The sequence below is a fragment of the Protopterus annectens genome, chromosome 13.part0 (assembly GCF_019279795.1).
Source record: "Protopterus annectens isolate FY-2018-M chromosome 13.part0, PAN1.0, whole genome shotgun sequence".
NCBI classification, from domain to species: domain Eukaryota; kingdom Metazoa; phylum Chordata; order Ceratodontiformes; family Protopteridae; genus Protopterus; species Protopterus annectens.
This window is the reverse complement of record NC_056747.1, coordinates 151,025,316-151,052,643: the sequence shown is the minus strand read 5'-3', so window position 1 is coordinate 151,052,643 and position 27,328 is coordinate 151,025,316. Positions and strand designations below refer to the sequence as shown.

Here is a 27,328-nt window from a genome sequence, read left to right as displayed (position 1 = left end):
TCAGGGCTAGTTGTTCTCTGGTTTTACAGAATTTGTATATCTCATATGGCCTTTCCTACTCCTTCATTAAGGTTTATTGGCCATTTCAGTGTGTTTGTTCATGAATCCTCCTCTTTCAATGCAATCTCATGTTAAAATGTTTTTGAAAGGGCTTTTGCACAGGAGTCCTCCTTCAAGAAAATCTCTGGCTTCTCCTTGGGATCCTAATTTTGTGTTAGAGGAGCTAACATATGCTCCACTGAACCAGCTAACCTGGCTGACTTGAGGTTTTTAACAAGGAAAACAGTTTTACTGATTGCTCTGACCTCTGCAAGTTCTTATGGTGAGTCAGCTCTACCTCATTTTCCACAGGGACAGGGTTCTTTGAGAACTAATCATTCTATGTTTTAAGTGGTATCCGAGTTTACTTTAAGCCAAACTGTCCATCTCCCTGTTTTCTTTCCAGAACGTAAAAATGAGGGAGAAATTATGCTCTATACCTTGGATGTCCACTGGTACTATCTTGACAGTATTAAATATTTCAAATCTTCAGATCAGTTGTTCATTTCTTGAAGACTATTTCCAAATGATTGCCTAAGGCTATTGTCTTTTGTTATAATTAACCACAACTAACTATTTCAAGCAGAGCCTATGGCTTCATCTGTGGGTTTTTTTTGGAAAGGGTTGGATTCTAGGTGTATTCTAGAAGCCACAATTTGGTCCTCTGTGCATACTTTTACAAAGCACTTTAAGTTCAATTCCTTCTCTAGGTTCAGATCAGTATTTGCTAGGACCATTCTCCAGGGCCTCCTGCACTCTTCTCTTCTCTTTCCAAATGTAGTTTTAACATAACAGTAGAATTTTGAATGATCACTGCTGCTGTAGCGGCTCCCTTGCTCCATCCCCTGTTGTTTTTTTTTGTTTGTTTGTTTTATGAGTATTATTTTGCCAGGGTGCATATATGCATCTACTTTTACTCCTGGCTATGTCCTCTCAGGTTTCAGCCTCCCTGTCTTTGCTGGCATGAAAACTCTGAAGGGTTTGGTGCCTAAACCTTTCTTTTTAGTCGGCTCAGCTCAAACTGACTGAAGGCTTGGGTGTGTGAAAGGTGCCGTGAAGCTTTGGAAGCTGGCTAGCTGTTATATTTTTGGCAGGTTATAACCCATATAGCTAAGGCTATTGCATCACAGATTATTCAAGCATCTGCTGTTATGGTACGTGTATTTACACAGCTGTACTTTCATGGGAAAATGACTAAGGCAGGTTTCATTAATGTTTACATTGAGGCTGGAATTGGCTATAAGTCCTACCTACAATGGTGAGGTTTGCTGATACTAATAAGGACATTTTTTGACTTGCAGTCTTCATATTCCTCAATAGAATGGATGCTCATGTAAAACTTGTTATTGTTTGCTATGACCATTCACCAAGGTCTCCTGGACTATTTTCCTTCCACCTCCCAAGATTTGTAAGCTGTGGTAATCTACCATATAGCTTAGACTAGGGAGCAGTCATCAGTATTAAGAACATAGTACAGTTGTGTGAGTAAACTTACCATAACAGTAGATGTTCACATGATGTCTACTGCTGTAGCTGCTCTGTTTTCTATTGTTTCTTGGTGTGCTGTCTTTTTTTTTTCTGTTGTTCCTGGCATTCTCCTTTCAGGGCTCAGCCTCCCTCTCTGTGTTGATATGAAAACTGTGAAGGGCTTGGCACATGGTTTGGGCACGTAGAAAGTGCCCTGAAGTTTTAGAAGATGGTCAGCTGTTATATCCTTGAAGGATATAACCTATATTGCTTAGGGTTTGCATCAGTGATCATTCGAATATGTGCTGTTCTGGAAAGTTTAGTTATACAACCATACTTTCTCAGCAGTGCTAGAAGCCTAAATATGTAGGCCAGTCTTGATTGCACCTATAATTAACAATGAGACAAGCATTGGGGCATAACTGGAATGTGTCTTATTAAAGGAGGGGTCAGTACATGGTCATACCTTTGGTAAAGGGTATAGGAAGGACAGTAGAAAGATGGCAGCACATATGTCTATGTGTGTGTGTGTGTAGTTAGAGGTTGGAAGAGGAAAAAGAAGAGAGCACAGAGCCAAAAGGTAGCTTCATGGCCTTCCTAGCAGTATTTTTTTTTGGATCAAAAAAGGAAATTGGTTGAAAAGAATTTTAAAAAAGGAAGTTGTAACAAAAAGTAAGTGCTTATATACTGATTCTTTTACAGGCCACCTAATGCTGATGTTGTAGGTGACAAGTTCATCCTGGATACAGAAGAGAGGGACAGGCAATAGGGAAGGTGGTTATGAAGGGAGACCTCAGTCTGCCTGAAGAAGAGTGGAGCATCCTATCATGCAAAGTGGGTAGAGAAAAATACATTAAGGTACTCATCCTGGAAGGTTTCAGAGGAAACCCATCGGCTTGAAACCAAGAAAATAAAAATCCTCAGTTTTGTATTTTGTAAGGGGATGAAGGAGGTGAAAGAGCTGCAAGTCAGTGTTCCACTAATAACAACCATGGAGTAATATAGTTCATACTGCAGTGGAGAAGTAGCTCTGAAGACCACAGATACCAGCATCTAGGAATATAGGGGATCTGATTATGGCAGAATATGGAAAATCATAAACAGGGATCTGGGTAAATGGTAAACAGGCAAGGAGTGGAGGAGAGAAAACGTATAAGGTATGATTTGAGGAGTATTGAATAAGTGGTTTGAACGTAGTCATCAAGCTAAAAGGGAGAAGAACACTGATCTGGATCCATTTCACTAGGGAGGTTTGGAAAAGCATAAGAGAAAAATAAATGAGCTAAAAGAACTAGAGAGATACAAGGATATTGTTGGGAAAGTTATATGGAAGCCAGTAAAGTGCATCGGAAAGGCCAGAGGAGAACTGAAAAAAAGTAGCAGACATTCAAAAAAGGAAAAGACCTTAATGTATAAAGGATAAAGGAAGAAGGCAGGTAGGGGAGCTGGTTAAATAGCTAAAAAGGGCAACATGTATATAAGGAGGCCTAGAACAGGCAGGGATTCTAAACTAAAGTTTTGCACTGGTGTTTACCAAGCTCCATAATGAAGGGTACAGTTGTAGATTGGCAGGACAGGGCTGTGACAGGATGGACAGACAATGAGAGAACAACTGACTAGATGTAAAGGGTACTGAAAATGTTAAAGGAGGATAAGATGCTGGAACCAGATGGGATCCTTAAAAGGTCTTTTGGGTTTTGGTAAATCTTCTGAACTTTTCAGCACATTCCTTACTAGAGTGTCCTGAGAGACTGGATGCAAGCATGTATGGTGCCAGTCTGCAAAGGTTGAGCAAGGATTAACTCAGAATGCTATAGGCCAGTAAGTTTATCTTCACTGGGACAAGAATAGCAGAGGTGCTCTTGATGTCAGTACTTAGAATGTTATTTGGGCAAGATGGACCTTCAGTGAATTTCTGCACTTGAGGTGAGAGGGCAGAGAGAGAGAGAGAGAAGGATAGGGAGTGCTAGCAGACTGCAGGCAACAGTTTTATCTCAGACATAAGGGAAAACTTTTTTATGTAAAGGGTGGTGAATATGTACAACATACTACAGGATAAGTTGGTGAGATGCAGATTCTCTGAATATTTCAAGAAGATATGTGACAGACGATGGGACAGAGAGGAAGCTGGGAAGATAACCACATGACAGGCACATATATCCTTCTGCTTTGTGCTGATAATCTAATGCACTTTAAATAACACAAGAACCTTTGTGCTGTCTGTGAAGCATGTAAAGGAAAGTGCATTTTGCATGCAATAACAAAGTAAGCCAACAGTGTGACTTGTAATGTTCATTTTCTTACATTCTTTCTAGATTCAGGTAGTGCTGTTCTTGGACCACCGTTGGGAAGTGCTTACGTGGATCCAGTTCCTATTGCTAGCCATGTTTTGAGTCCTGATGCAGTAGAAGGTAAATACTAATCTTTTACTTAAGTGAGATGTGTGCTGTCATTCTGTAATATATGAACAGTACTGTTGTGATCATTGTTTTGGTCTGAAAGCACTTGACTGCTACTTGTTGTGTCTGTTGCATCTAAAATATGAGTGGAGAAAAAATACTGAAAGTGGTGTTTTGTATGCTGCTGTTAAACATGGAATTTACTGTATTGTTAATGTTCCTTGTCCTCTAATTTCTCTGTTAATGTACTCTTTCACCAGTTTATAGCCTTAATAACTTTTTGTTACATTATGGATAATGAAAAAAGGATAATGGCTAGCCCATAAATTACTATATATTTTATTTAGTGTCTATTTCTGATACCATATGCATTAAACCAAAATGTTTTGCACGTGAGATACTAGTCAATGTTATGGCATCATAGATATTAATTTAACTATCTTAATTCAGGTCTCCCTGTATAATTGCAGGCATGCCTGGGTGCATCTTTTTTGTATCTTTTTTCAGTCTTTAGTTCCCATGCTAAGTAGACATGTCTGCCTTATTTGACCTATACACAGATTCTCCATGTCCTAGTTAAGGGGCACGTGCCTTAGGATCCCCATATTTATCTTCAAGAGAGTATTTTGGGCAGTATGTTATAACAAATAGGCTGTGCAAAGAATGGATGTCCTTCTATTCTCATGTTGCAGTATTCATAACGGTAGGGAGGTTGCTGCCTGCAGAGCCAGACATCCGGCCAGTATACCAAAATCTTAGGAGCAGGGGTACATGCTACATTGCTTGTCAAGGCTGTAAACTGATGTTGGCTAGAAAAGTGACATCTGCACATACCTCCTTCAGAACTTATCTGCCGCAGTGATCTAAGGACCTCCAATCACCAGCTCCTGGAATCAGTTAATTCATTGTTTTGGCAACCGATACAGATAAGTACCCTTTTGGGTTTTTTATTACTTTCTTTTGCTTTTCAAACGTATATGTCAGCTAGGAAGGGGAAGTGTCCATGTGGAAGACAAATTCTACATAAGGACATGCACGACAAGTGTTTATTCTGCTTAGGTGAAGGCCACGACCATCTGTCATGTAATATCTGCAAGTCGGTTGTACACAAAACGCTTCACAGCTGTCTGGCTACCTTAAAGCTTTATTTAGAAAATCAGAGGCTCTGGGTGCCTAATGCTAGGCATGGAGGGTGAGATGGGCACCTTCAATGAGCCGCCGTGGAAGAAGGCCAAGAAAGTTAGACCGGACACCCATGCTGCACCTCAGGAGTCCAGTGAGACTCTCCAGGCAGATGTTAGCCCAGGATCTCATCAGCCGCCTGTTTCACAGCTAGAATTGGTAACCTTGGTGGAAGCCAGTTCGGAGGAAACACAAAGTACATCCACTGAGGTAGATCAGCCATCAGTCCCTGATGGCAAAGGGGAACCATGGCTTGGGACATGAGCGGGGCCTACTGTACTCCCTCCCTCTTCTCAGGCGTTAGCATCTAAGTCAGCACATCCATCTACTCGTCTGAAGAGGAAACAGAAATTGAAACATAGGGAGCACAAAGAAGCTGAACCAGCTCCTGGATGGAAATTTTTTTCCCAAATTCTTTTCAGGGCCTTCCAAGACCTCCAGTCTCAGGTACCTCTTCTAGCCCCTACACCTGTACAGGACTTAGAGGATTCTGAAGAGGAACTCTCTTCCTCTGATGAATCTCTTACCTGTTGCTCCCAGATAGAATCCCCCCAAGGACTTCATTATTCCTGAGGAGGAGGATTCCATTAGTCCTGCGTCTCCAGGAGAGGAATTCTCCTTCAGGGATACCATTTCCCTGATGAGAGAACACTTTAAATGGCAGGCCTCAGATGTCTCTGAAACCAAAAAGAGATACTTTGAATTATTGCAGATGGACCAACCTTCTCCATCTGCAGCCCCTCCATTGCTCCCAGCCTTTCATGATGCTTTACTGGCGGCATCCCAGACCCCCGACTCTCAGCCCCCAGCTTCAAAATTTCCAGATAGATTCTATAAGGTTCCTCAGGATACACAGTTCCTATTCACGAACCCCCCTGCAGACCCTGCTGTCATTGCAGTGTCAGCAGATAAATCATCCAGACAGCTGCTCTCTACCTCTCTGTTCCCTGCTGACAAGGACAACAAATTTATGGATAGATTAGGGAAGAAGGTGTATACTTCTTCTACTCTAACCATCAGAGCCGTAAACTATCATTCTCACATGGCTAGGTTTGTTTTAGATACCCTATCTAAAGCCTCTGCACTCATTCCAGATGTGCCAGACTCTCTGGCCAAGTCACAACTCTCTCCCATACCCTCTACCGCCTCTCAGGTGACCAGGCACTCCATCCATAAAGTGTAGTTATGATGCGACAGTGGCATCCACCAAACCTGCAGCTTCAGGTTCTGTCTTGAGAAGGTATTCTTGGGTGAGGCTACAGCCCCTTTCTATGGATGTCCTGACCAAATGTCTAGATGCACCTCGTGATAATAAGGCTCTTTTCAGTGCAGCTTCTACAGAGCTCCTTAAATATCTACAGGATAAGGCAAGGAGCTACAAAATCTTACAAATTTGCTAGTCTCTCCTATTCCTAGATATCATAGGAACTACCCTCAAAGGACCTCCTTTGTTAGGAGGCAGTCATCTCATTCCAGCACCCAACAGGGCAATGGACGGAGGCAACCTAGGAGACATTCCAAGCCTAAACATACTACTGCCTCCACCCCAACTCCCTTTCAGAGGCAGACTGACCAGGATAGAGCCCCTCAACTGTGACTCAAATTCATTACCCAACTCCACTCCCTTATCCCTCTGCCTTACCCTTTCTCTACCCTCCTGGTGGAAAATAACCTCAGAGGCTTGGGTCCTTTCTGTCATCCAGAAAGGATACTTTATGACTTGGTGGACACTTCCTCCCTTTCAGTGGATACCCCAGCCGCCCACAAATCAGCTTCATCTCTTCCCCCCAATTATAGAACAGCTTCTAGCTCAGGGCAACATTGAAAGAGTACCTCCAGAACAGACAGACAAGGGATTTTACTCCAGGATGTTTTTGGTTCCAAGGAAGGATGGCCCTTGGAGGCCAATCCTGGATTTGACTGTACTCAGTCTATTCCTCAAGGTGTCTACCTTCAGGATGCTCACCTTGCATCACCTTCTACCCCTCATCCCTTACCAAGCCTTCATGGTATCCCTGGATCTAAAAGATACTTACCTCCATATCCCTATTCACCCCAGCTGCAGGAAGTTTCTACACTTTTCAATGGGTTCCTTGCATTTTCAATTTTTCTGCATTGCCATTTGGGCTTTGCACAGCCCCCAGAGTATTCACAAAGTGTCTAGCCAGAGTCATTGCCCACTGCTGAGTTCAGGGCATTCAAATATATCCATACTTAGACGACCTCTTGATCATTCATTAGGATTGCCATACCCTCCACCACCACCTAGACATGGTGTCAAATAAATCGGCAAGCCTGGGGTTCACGATGAACCAGGAAAAATCTCACCTGATGCCCACCCAAGACCTGGTTTTCTTGGGATGCAGGATAAATACAGATTAGATGGCAGCCTTCATTCCTTGCCAGAAGGTGGAAGCCATTGCACATTACCTCCAATCACTCCTCTCTCTCTCCAAACCTTAACAGCCAGGGAATTCTTGAGGGTCCTAGGCCACATGGCATCCCTGATACCCCTGTTCCCCTTAGCAAGGCTGCATATGATAAAATATCAGTGGGTTCTGAGGAATCTTTGGAACCAACATTCTCACCCCCTGGATACTCTGCTCCTTCTTCTTCCATGCCTGAAAAAAAGAGGTGCAGTGGTGGATTACACCCATACACCCCAACCAGAGTATATCTCTGCAGATTCCCACACCCTTACAACATATCTTCACAGATGTTTCAGACCTGGGTTGGGGAGTAGTTCTGCAAACCCACAACAAACAAAACCAAGTTCAGTGAGAAAAATGTCAAAACCAGCCACTCAACAAGGTACTCACAGTGTAAAAAGGACCGTATACAACAAAGCAAAACAAGTGGTACGCCAGGCAGAAGAAATAATATTCCAAACGAATAGGTTTACTTCACGATTTAATGGTTCACAACAGAGTAAGCGCTTTCACGTTGGTCAACAACGCTTCATCAGACTTCAATAGCTAAAAACATTTCCCAACATTTAAATAGTGATTTCAATTATCTCATTAATTAACCACTCAACATTTAATCATTTAAAGACGCCAAGAAGTGAAATTTGATGTATAATGCAAACTCCATATAACAGATACAATACAATATAAAATGAATTTGAAATGTATATATAATAATAACATATATATAACAACAATAATTCATTATATCTAAATTTAAATCATGTATCATAAGAATAAAATTTATTTATAAAAATTCTTTTATTCTTAAATATAAAATATATAAAAATGTATAAAAACAAGAGAATATGTTTATAAGACAACAAGTCACAAATCATATGAGGTCTGGTTATTATATAAACTTATTCAGTGTTTATAAGGACGTGCTAAAAGAAATGGCTTGAGTGACTGTCATTCAAGCCATAATCTTGGTGTGCCTGTAATCTAATGATCCACCTATTTTCTAATTCCTCTGTTCGATTCTTGATATTGCCTAATCTACATGTCTTATGAACTAGTTGTACAACCCTAAATCTAAACTGATGTCTAAGCCCTTTTCTAAAACATGCTTAGCAAGGGCATTATTGGTATTTTCTTTGCTGATAGCATAAAGATGTTCCCTAATTCGTTCTCGCAGACTCCTATTGGTCATGCCCACATAGAAACACCTGCAGATCTGACATTCCGCTAAATATACGAGATTCCAAGATCTGCAATCAGCATAAAATCTAAAATCAAACTGCTGTCCTGTAGTTGGATGAGTAAACTTGATATCCTCAGAGATATACATACATTGATTACATGATCTACATGCATAAGTTCCTTTGCGTTGTGATGATAAAGTTGCTATATTATGTGTAGACTCATAACAAAGAAGTCTTTTCAAAGACTTCATATTTCTATAGCTAATCCCTGGCCGTGTGTCAACTATATCTCTAACCTTCTCATCCATTAGCAAAATCTTCCAATTATCTTCAATGACACGTCTTATTTGTGTGTTCTTATTAGTATAGGGAATGACCAACCTGTTGTCATTTTTATTCCTATTATGCTTCTTTACTTCTTTAATACTCTTGCTTTCTAAAGGTTTCGATCCATGTTGTCTTACGAAAAATGGTAAAGTTTTATCTGTCCTCTGCTTGGTACAACATTCAATAGCCTCATGAATTTCTTTCTTATTATATCCTCTGCTAAGAAAATTCTCCTTTAATATATTTTGTTGATGTTCATAGTCTGTGTCCCTAGTGGTCAATCTAGAGACCCTGTAGGCTCGACTCTTAATGATATTAGAGTATATATGCCTAGGGTGCATACTCTCACGATGTAACAAATTATTTTTCCAACATGACTTCTTATATAGAACTGTATCAATCCCTTCATGGCCATTGATAATGGTGACATCAAGAAACTCAATCTTATTATGTGAATAGGTATGTTCGAAAAACAAAAAACTTGTGGTGCCATTAATATATGTTAAAAGGTCATTCAGCCCTTCCAAAGTGCCACCCCATACAAAAAACACATCATCTACAAATCTTCCATAATATTTGATGTGATCAATATAGCTTTCATTATTTAATAAGTACATGCTCTCCCAATATGCCATGACGAGATTTGCATACGAATTAGCACAGGGTGTGCCCATAGCAACACCCTTGCATTGCAGGTAATATATATTGTCATGGCATAATACATTATTCTCTAGAACGAGTTCTAGAATCAACATCCATTTTATAACTTGGTTGTTAGAGATACCTTGTTCCAATAGTAATAACCTCACATATTCTATCCCTATACTATTCGGAATAGATGTGAAGAGAGATCTTACATCCAACATAACTAAGAAATCTGTAGTCATAATAGGTCTAACAATATTTGACTCAGCTAAATCTGTAAGGAAATGTTGTGTATCTCTTAATATATGTTTTATTTTCCCTATAATGGGCTTAAACTGTTTGTCAAGAAAGATGGACATTGACTCAGTCAACCAACCTTTACTAGACACAATAGGTCGCAAGGGAGGATCTAACGTAGCCTTATGAATTTTGGGCAAACCCCTAAAAGTAGGTATCAAGGGTTTCTCAACAAGAAAATAGTTATAAAGCCCACTATCAATGACACCACTTAATAAAAAAATCATATAAGTTGTCATGCACTCTATTAATTAACTTGTTTAAGTCAACACCATTTAACATATTATATGTCATATCATCTGCTAATAACAAATTAATCTTAGCAACATAATGATCTTTGTCCATGACAATAATAGCCCCACCCTTGTCTGCTTGTCTAATGATTATATCAGTATTATTTTGTAAACTTAGAAGTGCTAGACGTTCATCTTTGTTCATGTTGTAATAATCACATTTAACATCTTTCCTTGCATATAAATCAAGCAAATCTTTTTCACAAGCCCACTCAAATGCTTTCAATACAGAGTTAGGGGGTGGTACAAAGGTGGATGGTTTCTTAAATAAATTAACCCCAGATGCATAATTATCACAATCACTAAACATCAACTTTAAAGATATGTTTCTAATAAAACATTTAATGTCCAAAATTACATCAGTAACGTTGGTATAGCCCGATGGAATAAAATTCAGGCCTTTACTCAATACACCTAGCTCACAGTCATTTAACTCATACCTGGAAATATTGTGAACTAAGTGTTGACTATTGGTTTCAAGGTCCTCTTTTGTCCTTCTATCAACTCTTCGGTGTTCTTTCTCTTCTTGGTGGGATGGTGGGGAGACCATGCCTTCCTTTCTGGTTGATGAAACGGAAGCGGGAAAACTAAAAAATCACTAAGTCCCAAAGAAGTAGCTCCTCCTAAAGGAGCTGTTGTGGAAAGATGAGCATGGCGTTTTCTTCCGTAAAACATCATAAGCTATAGCGTCAGTTAAACTAGGTGAAGATGGTAATGCGACAATATCATCACTGCATTCTGAATGCACTAAAGCCTGTGTTGTAATCTGTTTAGCAGGACGCTTAACAGTCTGAGCAAATGTAACTTTAGGAGGCATTTATTGTGCCGATTCCTCATGGATGGTAGTAGTCATATTAGACATTGCTCTACTTGTTGACGTTACGGACGCTATGATTGGCTGTGAAGGACAGACACCCTTAGCATTATAGGTAGCTTTAAAGTCATAGGCACGCTTTGGATTATTATTAAAAAACTTTTCTCTTGGCCATGAAAAGATGTGACTATTCTGGAAATCCAGATAGCCATGTTCAAGTTTCTTTTTCTTGTCCTGCAACGCTTTTACATCAAGAGTAGATATCATGGTACGTAAGTCACTATAAACGATTTCAAGTTCACTCGAAGTAAGCATACATTTTAACTCTTTCTCCATCTGTTCTATATCATTCATTAACATTTTCTCAATCTCTGAATACTGTTCAATAAGTAACTTGATGTAACAAAAACTAGTATCTAGATTGAGTTTTTGCCATTTCGACAACAACTCAGGATAAGTGTTGCCGAAAGTAGGCATCTTAAGCAAGCGTAAACCTCTCGGCACTAAACGGAAGCTAAGACAAGCTTCCATATGCTGTTTTTGCCACTGAGTCGTTCTCAATTTGTGTATCATGTTCTCAAGTCTCCTGGTAATCAATAGAACATTCATTCCATGTTTAGCATTTTTACCAGCTTCCTTATCACGAGATAGATCCTTAGTTGTTAATTTGAGCAGTGGATTAACTGACATCAAGCACAGTCCATTTAAAGAAAGATTCTTTTCTGGTAGCAACTCTACCGTCTCATGAAAACCTTCATTGATAGGATTTTCATCTGCCATGTCTCAGTGGCGTGGTAAAAAGCAGCAACCTTCAGAAAAATGTCAAAACCAGCCACTGAACAAGGTACTCACAGTGTAAAAAGGTCTGTATACAACAAAGCAAAGCAAGTGGTACGCCAGGCAGAAGAAATAATATTCCAAACGAACAGGTTTACTTCACGATTTAATGGTTCACAACAGAGTAAGCGCTTTCACGTTGGTCAACAATGCTTCATCAGACTTCAATAGCTAAAAACATTTCCCAACATTTAAATAGTGATTTCAATTATCTCATTAATTAACCACTCAACATTTAATCATTTAAAGACGCCATGAAGTGAAATTTGATGTATAATGCAAATTCCATATAACAGATACAATACAATATAAAATTAATTTGAAATGTATATAATAATAACATATATATAACAACATATAACAACAATAATTCATTATATCTAAATTTAAATCATGTATCATAAGAATAAAATTTATTTATAAAAATTCTTTTATTCTTAAATATAAAATATATAAAAATGTATAAAAACGAGAATATGTTTATAAGACAACAAGTCACAAATCATATGAGGTCTGGTTATTATATAAACTTATTCAGTGTTTATAAGGACGTGCTAAAAGAAATGGCTTGAGTGACACTTTTGTCATTCAAGCCATAATCTTGGTGTGCCTGTAATCTAATGATCCACCTATTTTCTAATTCCTCTGTTCGATTCTTGATTCTATAAATAAATTTTATTCTTAAAATAAATTTTAATTTTATTCTTATGACACATGATTTAAATTTAGATATAATGAATTATTGTTGTTATATGTTGTTATATATATGTTATTATTATATACATTTCAAATTCATTTTATATTGTATTGTATCTGTTATATGGAGTTTGCATTATACATCAAATTTCACTTCATGGCGTCTTTAAATGATTAAATGTTGAGTGGTTAATTAATGAGATAATTGAAATCACTATTTAAATGTTGGGAAATGTTTTTAGCTATTGAAGTCTGATGAAGCGTTGTTGACCAACGTGAAAGCGCTTACTCTGTTGTGAACCATTAAATCGTGAAGTAAACCTGTTCGTTTGGAATATTATTTCTTCTGCCTGGCGTACCACTTGTTTTGCTTTGTTGTATAAAGTTCAGTGAGAGTTGTCCTCCCTCAGACAAAGGGATCACATCAACATCAAGGAGATGAGGGCCCTTCTCGTAGCCTTGCAAGCCTTCCATAAAGTCCCACTTCTAGGCACCTTAAAAGATGTCACAGACAGTATGACTGTCCTATGGTATATCAACAAGCAGGATGGACAAGGTCCTACCCCCTCTGCAGCCTGGCAATTCAGATTTGGTCCCTGGCAGCAGAATTGCACATCCACTTGCAAGTAGTGTACATTCTTTCAGCAGAGGTTGTGAACAGACACTCTCAGCAGAACCTCTGCACACGCTCACGAGTAGATGCTCCACTTGGAGGTGTTTTTGGATCTCATTCACAAGTGGGGTATTCCTCAGGCAGATCTGTTTGCCTCCTCCCAGAATAGGCAGATGCCTCTTTTTTGCACAAGGGATCCACAGATGTGGAGGGTGGACGCCTTCTCTTTTTCTTGGGCAGGGATGTATCTTTATGCCTTTCCCCCTTCATGCTGATTCAGAGTCCTTCTGAAGATTCAGAGGAACAAACCGAAAATCCTGCTGGTAACTCCCTTTTGGCCAAGACAACATTGGTTTCTCCTTCCTCATCTACTAGCCAAGGGCAATTAGCACAGTTTACACCACTAATTCGACCTACTCACACAAGACAGGGGGTCACTCATACACCCTCAGGTGCTAAATCTCAGACTTACTCTATGGATGATAGAGTTCTGATCCCCTTCAGACACTTGTATTCAGTGGACGTACTCAATGTCATGCAGGACCCCAGGAAACCTAGTACCAGGATAAATTATGTGTCAAAATGGAAAAGATTCTCCAGGTGGTATCAAAAGAAAAAAACAGGACCCCTTTCTTATTCCTGTACCCATGGGCCTTTCTTACTTGTGTGAGCTGCTACATTCAGGGCTGACCTACTCTTCTGTGAAGGTACACTTGTCAGCCATTTCTGCCTGTCTCCCCTTGGTTCCTTCCTTGGCATCCTGATTAGAGGTAAAAATATTTTTAAGAGGGGTCCTCCACATCAGACCACTTAGAAAATCAATACCGCCTTAATAGGACCTTAACTTCGTCCTTGAAAAACTCACACTACCTCCTTTTGAACAAGCTCACTCAGCATCTCTGAAACTATGTACTTGGAAAACAGTACTGCTGGTAAACCTCACATCCGCCAGGAGGGTCTCTGAAATCCAGGCCTTGACGGCAAATCCCCCCTGCATCATTTTCCACAAGGACAGGATCCTCTCGTTCATGCCCAAAGTGGTTAATGAACTATCCTTAAATCAAGCCATTAACCTCCCTGTCTTTTTCCCTCAACCACAAAATCCATCTGAAAAAACACTACATTCCCTGGATGTTCATAGGCAGCTTAAGTATTACCTGGACAAGACCAAATCCATTAGAAAGTCTGGCCAGCTGCTCATTTCCTTTCAGTCAAGGGCTCTGGGGAAGGCATTTTCAAAACAGACTATATCTTCATGGATTTCTAAAGCTATCTCTGCCTGCTATTCTTTTCATGGAAATGTTTTATCTACCAATGTGAGAGAGCATTCTACTAGGGTATCTGCCTCTTCAGCAGCCTTTTTCAGGGGGATGGACCACACTTCCATACTGGAAGCAGCCACCTGGTCTCTCAGTCCATACCTTTACCAAGCACTACAAGCTACACTTGGTCTCCAGAGCCAGATCAGGGTTTGCTAGGTCTGTTCTACAGGGTCTTATAGACCAGGCCCCTCTTCCGTCCTCCCAGGCTCATACCTCCCTACTGTTATGAATACTGCAACATGAGAATAGAAGGACATAGAATAGTTGTGTAAGAACTTACCATAACCTTAGATTTCCTTCTCTTCCATGTTGCAGTACTCAGTTGTCCCCCAGCCCCCTCTTGCTCTGTATTTTCCATCTGGAGTGTCTTCCCCTTTCTTCTTCATATCCAAACACTCACACTTATTGGGTTCCTTTAGCCTAGTGGCATATGTGGTTCTGAAAAGCGTCCCTTTCCTGCTTCCCAGGGGTACTACTTTGTGCTACAGTCATTTCTGAAGGGGGTATGTGCAGACGTCACTTTTATAGCTGATATAAGTGTATGACCTTGATGAGCAATGTAGCATATACTCCTGCTCCTAAGACTTTAGTATACTGGCCAGATGTCCAGTGCTGCAGGCAGCAACCTCCCTACTGTTATGAATACTGCAACATGGAAGAGAAGGACATCTAAGGTTATGGTAAGTTCTTACACAACTATTCTTTATTTCTTGCAAATTTCAGTAGCAGACCCTTTCTCATGCTTTTGCCATTGGTCATCAGAGGTCTCGGTCTTTTAAAGGTTTCAAAGGAGGAAATACTACTAAAGGAGTAGATTTAGTAATAGTCTAGGCTTTTAAAGGAGGGAATAATATCTTCTCCAAATCAAACTTGATCCAGCTCACTTGTACTATGAATAAATGGGACCGGCTAACACTTTGTTTTATAAAGAAGTAGCTGGATTTGAATTTCTCCACAGATTTAGCTTTGGAAGATAGATCTTTTGCATTAAGATCAGAGCCTTCATCAGTAGAGGAACCAGTAGAAGCTTAGTAATGAACTTTTCTGTCCCTTTTGCTAATCCAGAAAAAGACATTGGCCTCACAGATTTGTTTAGATCAGCTTTTCTGCAACAAATATCAACCCATTAAAAAAAATTCCAAAATGCAAAGTAATAAAATATGATGATCTTCCATATCACTGTTGCAATATTCATCACCCAAGGGATTTCCTGCCTAAGACAGCCCAATGTCTGGCCAGAATACCAAAGCTTTTAGCGAACAGAAAGGGTTGTAACAGTGTGTGCAGTCTTAGTTAATAGCTGCAGTAGCTAAAGACTTTACATTTTTATAACTATGTGTTGACTTTTTATAAGTAAGTAAACATGCGGAGTTGGACAAAACAGCTGCGAGCGCTAAAAGATTCTAACAGTGTGTGCAGCTTAGTTGATAATCGGAACCCTGCTCCTAATTGTGTTAAATTTCAATAACAACAGTAGATAAGCTTGTGTAATGAATGTTTTCATTTCCTAACTATTTGCTACTTGTACTAACTGCTAGAAATAACTGCGATGGTGGTGCTGCGGTAGCGTTGTCACCTCACAGTAAGACGTTGTCCTGTTTGATTCTCAGCTAAAGCGTCTTCTGTGTGGAGACATGCGTGAATGGGCGTACCTTCGTTGAAGGTTGTGTGTCAGGGCCGGCAACTCAGCACGTAAAAATCTACTGCCAATCATTAGCGGACCGGAGTTCTGCTGTGGCGACCCCTAACTGGGAAAAGCCGAAAGACGTAACAACAACTAACTGCTAGAAATGTCCCTTAATGCTAAAGGTATTTGCTGAAGTAATTTTTACATATTTATATCACTAAGGTTTAGTTCTACATTAGCAGTTATGAGGAACAAGGTACAACAATAGGATAGTGCATTTCTCTGTTGACTCAACAATATTTCTAAACACAACCTTCTTACTTACTTGAAGTTATTATTCCCTCCTTAGCTCCCAAGCCCTGTTTAACAGCACATCCACGATGTTTAAAGAAGTACACTGCAAACGGGCACCTCCCACCACAGCTCTGGTTATTCAGAGCAGCTTCTAAGTGAAGCTAGTGTATGTCTCAACTGCTTTGTGTAAATAATAACTATTTATCTGTCCTAATTTAGGAGCTCGCTGCTAGGACACCTCAGTCTCTACCCACTCTTGTTTGTCTCTACCCCACTCCTTCCCCTTGATAGTCTCTCCCTGTAAATTCCCTGTAAAGTTCTCCCCTCCTCATTGACATATTCTCTCTGTTATATCCACCTTCCTTAATACCACTACTTTACTGTTTACATGCCTTCATTCCTATAATATAACACCCGCTCCTCTCTCCTACCTGCATTTTGTATATTTCGAGATAGTTCTTTTTTGTTAGTGTCTCTAGGGCTAGTCCATTCCAAGGGTGGGTGCTACCCACTCCATTCACCCTCCGCTTCTCTCCGGGCTCACTCCACTCCTCTACCCTACCCCCATTCCCACCCACCCCCTCTTTCATTACATTTATACTTGCAAACTACACCCCCACTTACTAACCACTTACTACCAATTGCCCAATGATTCAATCACAAACCACCACACCCCCACCCTCACCATAGTAGCCACATTCAGCCTCACTCTAACTACTTATCACCACATTTGCTTACTTAATCACTCCACATAGCCAGTCTAGGTCACCTCAGACTATTACAATGCATCATACTGTAGACACTCGCACAGTAAACCCCATAATATATACAATCACAATTATAATGCTCCTCCAACTCACAGCCCTCACCTCTTACCACACTCAACTACAACACATCATCTCCCTCTCCTGGAAAACTACATACATTAACTATCTCTTTGTAACTCCAACCGTACACATGCCTTTTCACCCCTCACACCACTATTACCACCATAACATACAATCAACCAAATGTACAACCAACAACTCACTAAAACACATTATTATCATCAACAAGTTTATTAAACTTTACTTACGTTTAATGACTAAACTATCATGCTGTGGGGACATACATCCCAACCCTGGTCCCATCTCGCTAGCAAACACTCACCCTAACCCTCCTACTGATATTACCCTTAGACCTAAGAACTCTCTCCTCTTCCTTAACATAAATGTAAGAAGTATCTTAAATAAAACTCATGAACTCCACGCACTACTTCAGCTATATAAACCTGATATTGTACTAATGACTGAAACCTGGCTAAAACCAGAAATCAGTAGCAGTGAAATAATGCCACCAGGCTATAACATCTTATGCAGGGACAAAAATGGTAAAAAGGGTGAAGGTGTAGCACTACTATTCCAAGACCAAATCAAGTTAGAACAAATTGATGCTAATATACCACACATAGGTAATGCAGAAACTGGGTGGCCACGGGGGTGCAGCGGTTAGCGTTGTCGCCTCACAGCAAGAGGTTCTCCGGTTCGATTCTCGGCTGGGGTGCCTTCTGTGCCGAGTCTGCATGTCCTCCCAGTGGTCGCGTGGGTTTCCTTCGGGTGCTCCAGTTTCCTCTCACATCCTAAAGATATGCAGTAGGTGGATTGGACATTCAAAATAGGCCCTAGGTGTGAGTGTGTGCATGTGTGTGCCTTCTGTGGAAGGTTGGGCGCAGGGCTGGCAACTCGACACCGTTAAACTCCACTGCCAATCATGAGCGGACAGATGATCTGCTGTGGCGACCCCTAACCGGGAAAAGCCAAAAGAAGAAGAAGGTAATACAGAAACTATCATAGCTCAGTAAAAGCTGAACCCCAATAAGCACATTAATATTGTTGACTGTTACTGCCCACCTGGTAACAATGTTACCAGTATCAAAATCCTACTAGACTGGATCAGTACCTCCTTCCCTCAGAAAAATATCTTACTGGGAGATTTTAATATAGACTGGAATAACTGCGTTTGCCACAATCCGGCTACTCACATTAACTTCCATGGGTTTACCCAACTTATCACAGCCCCCACCAGAATAGACAAAACATCAAAACGACAGTCCATCCTGGACTGGATTCTTATATCCGACCCCTCACTTGTATCTCTAGCAGGCTGTCTGCCAAACAGCCTCAGTGACCATCAAGCTACCTTCCTCCTTAGAAAAAGAACTCACCATATTAACCAGACAACCTTAAGAATAGTCAGGAACAAAACAAACTTCAAACCAGAAGAGTTTAGAAATTCATAAAAAGATGTAATTGGAAACCACTAACATCACTGTCACTAGATGAGGCAGTCAACTACTCCATCTCAACCTTCCTACAAATATTAGACCATCACGCACCCGCTAGAACTATTAGAACAAAGACCAACTATGCCCCCTGGCTAAACAAGGAAACTATCCTCAAAGACAGAGACAAAGCATGGACAAACTACCACAAAAACAAATCCCAGTCAACAAAACAAACCTACTCAGAGCTTCGTAATAAAGCCAAAAAATGCATTAAATCTGACAAAATCAACTACTACCAAAACCTCCAAGAGAAACATCTCTACAACCCACAACAATTTGGGGCCACTATAAATTCTGTAGTAAAACCAGGAAAAACTACAACTTCTACACCTAAAGCAGTAAATAACTCTGTGAACATCCCCACACAATTCAATACATTTTTCAGTGAATCAGTACAAGCCCTTGCAAATACCCAAAGTATGAATAACAACCCTGACTTGCCACCCAAACAAAATAAAACTAACCCACATGATAATAGCACCAACTTTACCTTACATCCAACATCAACCAAATCCATGAACCCCCTCCAAAACCAACCACCCTGGCCACAGATAATCTACCAGCAGAGTTCCTATGGCTAGCTGCAGATGCCGTAGCTTATCCCGTAGCCATCCTAATTAACAGATCTATAACAGAGTGTAAAGTTCCTAACATATGAAAATCTCTCACATTATACCATTACACAAGGGATGCAATTCCATAAAACTAAATAACTACTGACCTATAGCTATTCTGTCACCCTTATCAAAGCTTCTGGAATGAGTTGTTCACACCCAACTCACAGACTTCCTCCTAACAAACAACCTACTATCTAAAAACTAACACAGCTTTAGGCCCTTCTACACCACCATAGCAACACTAATGTCCTTCTCCAATACAGTTAACCACCACAGAAACAAAGGACAACTAGTTTCAGCCATTTTTCTAGATCTGTCTAAAGTCTTCGACATGGTCAACCATAACAGTCTCCTTAACACACTAGCCACCCTAAATATCAGCACACACTCTATTACATGGTTTAAAAGCTACCTATCAGGTCGTCAACAAGTAGTGAAATGGCACAACCAACTATCCTTTCCTCTGCCTGTTACCATAGATGTCCCTCAGGGCTCCATACTTGGCCCACTGCTCTTCTCTCCATTTACCAACCAACTCTCATCCTCCACACCTAATGCTTCAGTAGTACAGTAAATGGATGATTCCACCCTGATTTGTGCAGCACAAACATTAGATGACCTACATTCCCTGACTCAACAGTCCTTCTTTCAAGCCGAGACTTGGTTCACGAACTCTCAGCTAATCCTGAATCCAAATAAAACAAAACTTCTATTCAACACAGGTAGATCCTGTCCCCTATATGACACCTTCACCGTCATATCCAGAAACAAAATAACAATCAGCCCTACCTCCCACACTAAACTCTTAGGGGTAGAAATAGATTGCAACCTTAAATATGACATTCATATAGCCCAAACTATCAAAAAGGTTCATAAAAAGCTCAGTCTCCTTTATCAAATTAAAACTTTTCTTACTAAACAAACTAAAACCACCATAGCCCGAACACATCTGCTGTCTACCCTTCTCTACACATCTCCAATACTTACTAACCTCCACAAAACCGACCTACACAAGCTAGAAACCTGCTATAACAAGATTACTAAATTTGCTACTGAAACCCCATGTAAGACCCATCACTGTGTAGCTGTCAAGCAACTGGGGTGGCTTGAACGACCTCAGCTATTGAAACTCAACCAGTTATCATTTGCACATAAAATATACTACCAACTAACTAAAACTCCAACTCTACAAAATCTAATTATACCTTATTCCACCACTAGAACCTTAAGGTCCAGCACCCAAAACCGCCTAGAAGTCATCAAGCATAACAATGATGCAGGAAAATCTCTCTTTAGCTATTCCACAGCTAAAGCTTGGAACTCCTTATCCTACCACCGAACCTCCATGTGCTCCACTACCCAATTCAAAAAGCTTCTCAAAGCATACTATATGGATTCCTGGTTATGCTCATGTGACTCCCCAGGATAAACATTGTTCAGCTACTCATCCCCCAACTAAACCTAATCTCAGTCTAATTTCCATAGAGCAAATAGTCCACGAAATATGTTTACTATAACTGCACCACCTACCTGGATATTTAATAAAAATGCTGTACTTGTCAAATTACATTCAAAGCTTCTATGTGAAATATTATATTGGCACTACCTACATATGAAACTATCTACTACAGTTCCTCATTGTGTTCTGATATGTGAAAATATCTGCAAATGTTTGTCGTATTTTTGCTGTGTGTCATCTTTTGCCAACTATTATTAATAGATATCTATGCTATATAACCTGGTGATTCATACTTTTTTGACCTGTGAAATTCTGAACTGTTTAATATGTGATTTGTACTTGTTTGACCTGTGTAGAACTGTCTAAAATGTATCTGGAGCTTTTCTCCCCGGGCCTCCACTGATAAAGGATCTGTGTCCGGTTGGACTTCCCGGTAAACAAATGTAAAATAAATAAATAAAATGTATGCTCTCCTTGCACAGCTTGAGGCATAAAGGTGATGTACAGACGCAAACACTCAGAACTTTTTTGGCACCAGTTCATATGTTTGTCTGATTGCCCCTCTGCTGTGCTGTTTACTAAGCAGTATTTCAGATAAGTGCCCCATTGGGGTTTCTTCTCTTCTTTATTTACTTTTGTTTGGTATTTTATTCATGTCATCAAGAATGGGAAAATGTCAATGTGGGAGGCAGATTCCCCATGAAGACCATCACAACCAGTGTATTTTTAGCTTGGGTGCTTCCCAAGATAATATGCAGTGTTCTGTCTGCCAGGTATTTGTGCTAAAGATCCTATGTAGTCACCTCCTCTCTTTGCTCATATATCTTGAGAACCAGCAACTTAAGCCATTGGCTCAAGGTGTTATAGTGAAATTTTCCTGTCCTAAAGGCCACCCGTCTGCTAAGAAGAAGGCAAAAAAAGTTAGGACCAATCGGGTTGCTGTCCAGCTTCCACTGGACATCTCTTTAGAGGCTAGTGAAAGCCCTGAGAACTGTCCAGTGCTTGCTTCGGATTCCTCTGCTACAAATCTGTCAGAGGCTGGCATGGATCCTTATTCTCACATGTCCTTGGAGGCTTTTCCAATGTCTGCACCTGATGTTGAGGGGCAACCTCTTCTGATAATATCCGAGGAACCGAGCGGGATTCCTCAGATTTTAGTGAGGGAGAAAATTACTACCACCGTTACTGAATCGCATCAAGGTCTGACCCTCTGAGGGTTTTTCTGGTGGGCATCCTGCAGAAAAAGAAACAGAAGACTAAACATATTTCACAACCACCAAAACAAACAAACAAAAATGAAGAAAAAAACAACCAAGTACAGATCCAAGTTTAATTGCACTTAAGCGCCTCGGCCAACACAGCCTTCAAGAAGTAACATTCCTTATACTCTTCCCCTACATGTACCCTATTACTTCATCAATAAAACAATCAGGCATTTAGTTATTAGTCAATTAAACAATTACATAATTAAAATAGCCATTACCATGACTCACTAAAGCAAATATTTCCAATTCAGTTCATGATTCAGTCCCCCAGGTACAAGAGTGTTATATTTTAAAAATAAACATTGCTTCTTTCCTTAACAATACATTTGTTAATAATGCAGTATATCCAGTTCTAACAAACACTTTTCCAAAATTGAGCTTTTATTGAGGAAGAATCATTATTATGTTTGTCCATAAAATGCATAGATATAAAACTTTCTGTTCTTTGTTTTTTGATGTCCCTGATCTGTTCCTGCAGCCTGACTTTAAATATTAATTTCCTTTGTCCAATATAAAACAAATTCCACGGACATTTAAGGCAATAAATGATACCTTCAGTATCACAAGAAAATCTATTATGAGGTTCAGACTTCTTACCATTAATTCTACCAAAATTACAAACAACACACCTGCACACATTGCAATTTTTGCACGGTGCTGTGCCAACCCCATCTAAGGGAAAAATATATTTTCCTTAGGTACTATAAAATAGGCTTTAACCAATTTATCTTTTAAATTTTGGCCCCTTCTATATGAAACAGATGGTTTACCCTCCACTATTTTGTTCAACTTATCTCTTTTTAAAAAAGACCAGTAATATTTAATCACACCATAAACTTTCTCACTCAAAATATTATAGGTTGTAACAAAAATATTTGATCTACACCCTCTTTTGTGTAAATGTCTCTACTTTTGTGTGTGTAATGTGACACAGGGCATGATCCAATGATTTTATCCACTGCCTCAGTAGACTAAACATATTTCCCCTGATGTCCTTCAAGGATGCATCTGCAGTCCTTACAAATGGGTTGTCCTGTCGTCAGGCAGCCCTTGATCGACCAGTTCCAAAGTCTGGGTCTGGCCTCGGCTGGTGTTGCACTTCACCCGACGCCATAGCTGCAGTTCTGGTATAAAGGCATCAGCCGACGCCATTTTCCTCAGTCTTTCTTGCAAGCAGAAGCTGTTCGCAAGTGCCGGTCGGTCAGATCCAGAGATTACTACTACCGAATAGTACTCAAGACTTCTAAAAGCTAAGTACCCGTTAGGAACTCTTTCTTGCCACAGGCGATGTCAGAAAAAGTGAATAACTGTTTAACTTGTGGGAAACAAATACCTCATAAAGATTTCCACTCTTACTGCTTACCTTGTTTAGGCCCAGACCACGACGTAGCAGCTTGTTTAGCCTGTGCTTCTTTCAACCGATGAACGCTTAGGCATCGGTCGTAGTTTGCTGAACAGTTTTTCGGCTCAGATTTTGCATACATAATGCCGTCGGATCCTCCGACTACTCAAATTGTTAAGAAACGCAAAGAAAAGGACCGACACTCGCGATCCGTGGTTTCGGCCGAAACCACGGTTAAGCAAACCGCGAGTGTCTCGGTTTCGGCCGAAACCGAGAAAACGGTTCAATCTTCTGCCGAATCCATGACTACTACCGAGGTCCCTTCTACCCTAGTTGAATCGGCCTCTGAAGTTTTACCTACTACTGTGGTTTCACAAGAATTATCGGACACCATCCCTTTGGATGTTTCTACCCCAGCACGTGGTGCTGCTAGGCCTCCTGCAGCCATGTCTATAAAGGCCTTTGCCAGGGCTAAAGCAGCCAAAATTTCTAAGTCTGTGCCTGTTAAGCCCCCCTCTCACAGGCCCAGTTTCAGTTCCCAAATGCTTACTCTGGCAGAGGATCTCATCTCTTTAATAAGGGGATCCCAATCTCACCCAGACAGGGCCTCTCAACCTCCAGAAAAGAGACCTAGAGCAGAGCCCCCTGAGCCAGTGTCCTCAGATGACTCTTCTGATGATACAGACAATACAGACCATCCAGAGGCTCCTTTTTCTACTTATGAAGATTCCGATGCTGAAGAATCGATTCCTTCTGCCTCTCCACCAGAGGAATTTTCCTTTGGGAAACCTTACATGCCATGAGAGAGCAATTCCAATGGCAGGGACAAGATTTCTCAGATTCAAGAAAAGGCTTTGGACCTTTTACACTTACCGCAACATAGGCCTTTAGCTATACCTCCAGTTCTTCCTGTTGTGGATGATGCATTTAATGATGCTTGCACTGCTCCTGATACTTTACCTCCAGCCCCTGCTAAGCCCGATAGGTTCTACAGGGTCCCGGACACTCATCACCATTTATACAAGGCTCCTTTTGCAGATCCTGAGACTATCTCCCAGGGGCCTAAGGCAGTAGCTTCGACCTCAGCGGAAAACCCTCTCCCTTCTGAAAGGGAATCCAGGTCCTTAGAGAGATGGGGTAAAAAAGTATACACCTCTGCTACTCTCTCAGCTAGAGCTTTGAACTGTCAGTTTCATATGATCCAATACCAAGAGTTTATGCTTGATCAGTTAACTAAGAAACTGTCCTCTGATGATTCCTTAGATAAGAAATATGTTCTAGAAATTGTGAATAACATTCAGCAAGTTAGTAACCATTCCTTAAAATGTGGCTATGATGCACTGGAGGCTTCATTTAGATCAGCCATGACTGGCACAGTTATAAGAAGGCATGCATGGTTGAAAGAACAGGTCTTGCCGGATCATGTTAAAGCAAAGCTATTAGATGCTCCTATGAATAAGGTCAGTCTATTTGGTTTTCCTGCCCAACAGGTACTGAAGAAAATGGAAGAGAAGGCAAAATCTGTACAAACAGTGAAAGATTTCTTACAGGTTCAGCCCCCAAGGTTTAGCAGGAACTGGCCTTCCAAAAATTGGTCCTTTCCAGACTCCTCTAAAACTCAGAGAGGCAGGAATAGGCGTTCAAGAGGCAGAAATCAATCCAGAGGTGGTGCCTACAGGGACGCAGTGGCAAGGCAACAACCAACGAGGCACAGACACAACCACTACCACTGCAACAGGACAATCACAGTGACTTGGCTCTGACACCGCCTACCAAGGAACAAATAGCAGCACCCTTAGGCGGAAAGTTAGCCTTATTTTCAAAAAACTGGCACTATATCACAAGAGACAAGTGGATTTTGCAAACTATAGACCAAGGCTACAGGTTTCATTTCCACACTTTACCAGTAAAAAGAGGAATGCCAAACCTACCACCAAATCAAAAGACAGAAGCTCTAAAACAAATAGCTCAATTAGCAAAGATGAGAGCTGTGGAAAGGGTACCACCTACAGAACAAGGCAAGGGATTTTACTCCAGACTCTTCTTGGTACCAAGAAAAGAGAAAAATTGGAGGCCTATTCTCGACCTGTCCACTTTAAACACATTCATCATTGTTCCAAAATTCAAAATGCTGACCCTACAGCAACTTCTTCCCATGCTGGGCAAGGAGTATTGGCTGATAACTCTAGATCTCAAGGAGGCATACCTGCATGTCCCCATACGACCAAATTGCAGAAGATACCTCAGATTTCTTGCAGGATCAGAGCATTATCAATTCTCAGCATTGCCCTTTGGCTTATCTACTGCCCAGAGTGTTCACGAAATGCCTGGCATCAGTAATCGCTCACTGCAGGCTTCAGGGAATCCAAATTTATCCATACCTGGACGACTGCCTGATACAAGCGGACAACAAAAACAAGCTGACACAAGACTTACAAAGAGTCATTTGCTTACTACAAGCCCTGGGATACACAGTCAATTTAAAAAAGTCAAGACTGATACCATCCCAAACAATAACCTTCTTGGGTGCAGAATTGGACACAGTAAAACAAATGGCATTCCTAACTGCAGAAAAACAAGAACAACTTCCTCTCTACTTCTTGGCATTAACAAAGCAGAACAAACTAACAGCAAGGAAAGTACTGCAGGCCTTGGGCTTCATGGCATCCTGCATAATCCTGGTCCCCCATGCCAGACTGCATATGAGAAAGCTACAGTGGTACCTAAAGAATTTATGGTCTCAACACAGACACGGCTTAGAAACCGAAATACCACTAATTCCATGCCTGAAACAAGAGTTCCTATGGTGGGCTCAGGCATGCCAGTCAAACCCAGGTTTGTCCTTCCACAGCATTCAACCAAGCCAAACTATCACAACGGACGCCTCAGACCTCGGTTGGGGGGCCCACATGCTGGACAAGTGCATACAAGACTTATGGACTCCAGATCAGCTGCACCTGCACATAAATCAAAAAGAAATGCTGGCAGTGAAACTAGCAATCCAGAATCACATGCACATAAATCAAAAAGAAATGCTGGCAGTGAAACTAGCAATCCAGAATTTCAGACCATTCCTCCAAGAAGGCCAATTGATGATAAGGACAGACAACACCACAGTCATGTGGTACATCAACAAACAGGGAGGCACTCATTCATACCCTCTATGCCGAATGGCTCTGGACCTATGGAATATGGCTCTGAGTTACAACATTCAGCTACAGGCAATATTTGTACCGGGAAAAGAAAACATCCTAGCAGACATGTTAAGCAGAACTACCTCGGATGCTCACGAATGGATGCTACACCCGGACATCTTCAAGGCCATCACAAAGAAATGGGGACTGCCACAAATAGACCTATTCGCATCCCCACTCAATCACCAGCTCAAGAAATTCTGCACAAGGACATACCACCCACTTGCTTGGAAGGTGGACTCTCTAATCTTCAGTTGGAAAGGCCTGACAGCATATGCATTTCCACCTCTTCCTTTGATGCACAAGGTACTACTGAAAATCAAAGAGGAACGTCCAAGGATAATTCTGATAGCTCCAGATTGGCCAAGACAACATTGGTATCCATTACTGAGGAGCATGTCTCGGGGGGAAACGTGGACACTACCCCTGATTCCTTTGATGTTAACTCAGAGCGACTACAACATCCTGCATCCAAACCTGAAAACTCTACAACTGACTGCCTGGAACATTACATAAGAGCAACTAACCCAGATTTATCCCAAAGGGTTAAAGACATTATCCTTGAGGCCCGCAGACCTTCAACAAGAAGGAACTATGCAGGAAAATGGAAAAGGTTTCTCATTTGGAGTACTGAAAGGGGGGAAGATGTGTCAAAGGTAGACATTG

General features: G+C 40.8%; 1 protein-coding gene across 1 annotated transcript in view; it reads left to right on the top strand.

The window, feature by feature from the left end:
* The window catches only part of CCHR13.PART0H19orf44 (chromosome chr13.part0 C19orf44 homolog), an 822,089-nt gene that overhangs the window by 543,557 nt on the left and 251,204 nt on the right, over positions 1–27,328 (top strand). The window contains exon 7 of the mRNA XM_044090741.1: positions 3,822–3,917. Within this exon, the coding sequence (XP_043946676.1) occupies positions 3,822–3,917 (96 nt within the window). The remainder of the gene's footprint in view (positions 1–3,821; positions 3,918–27,328) is intronic.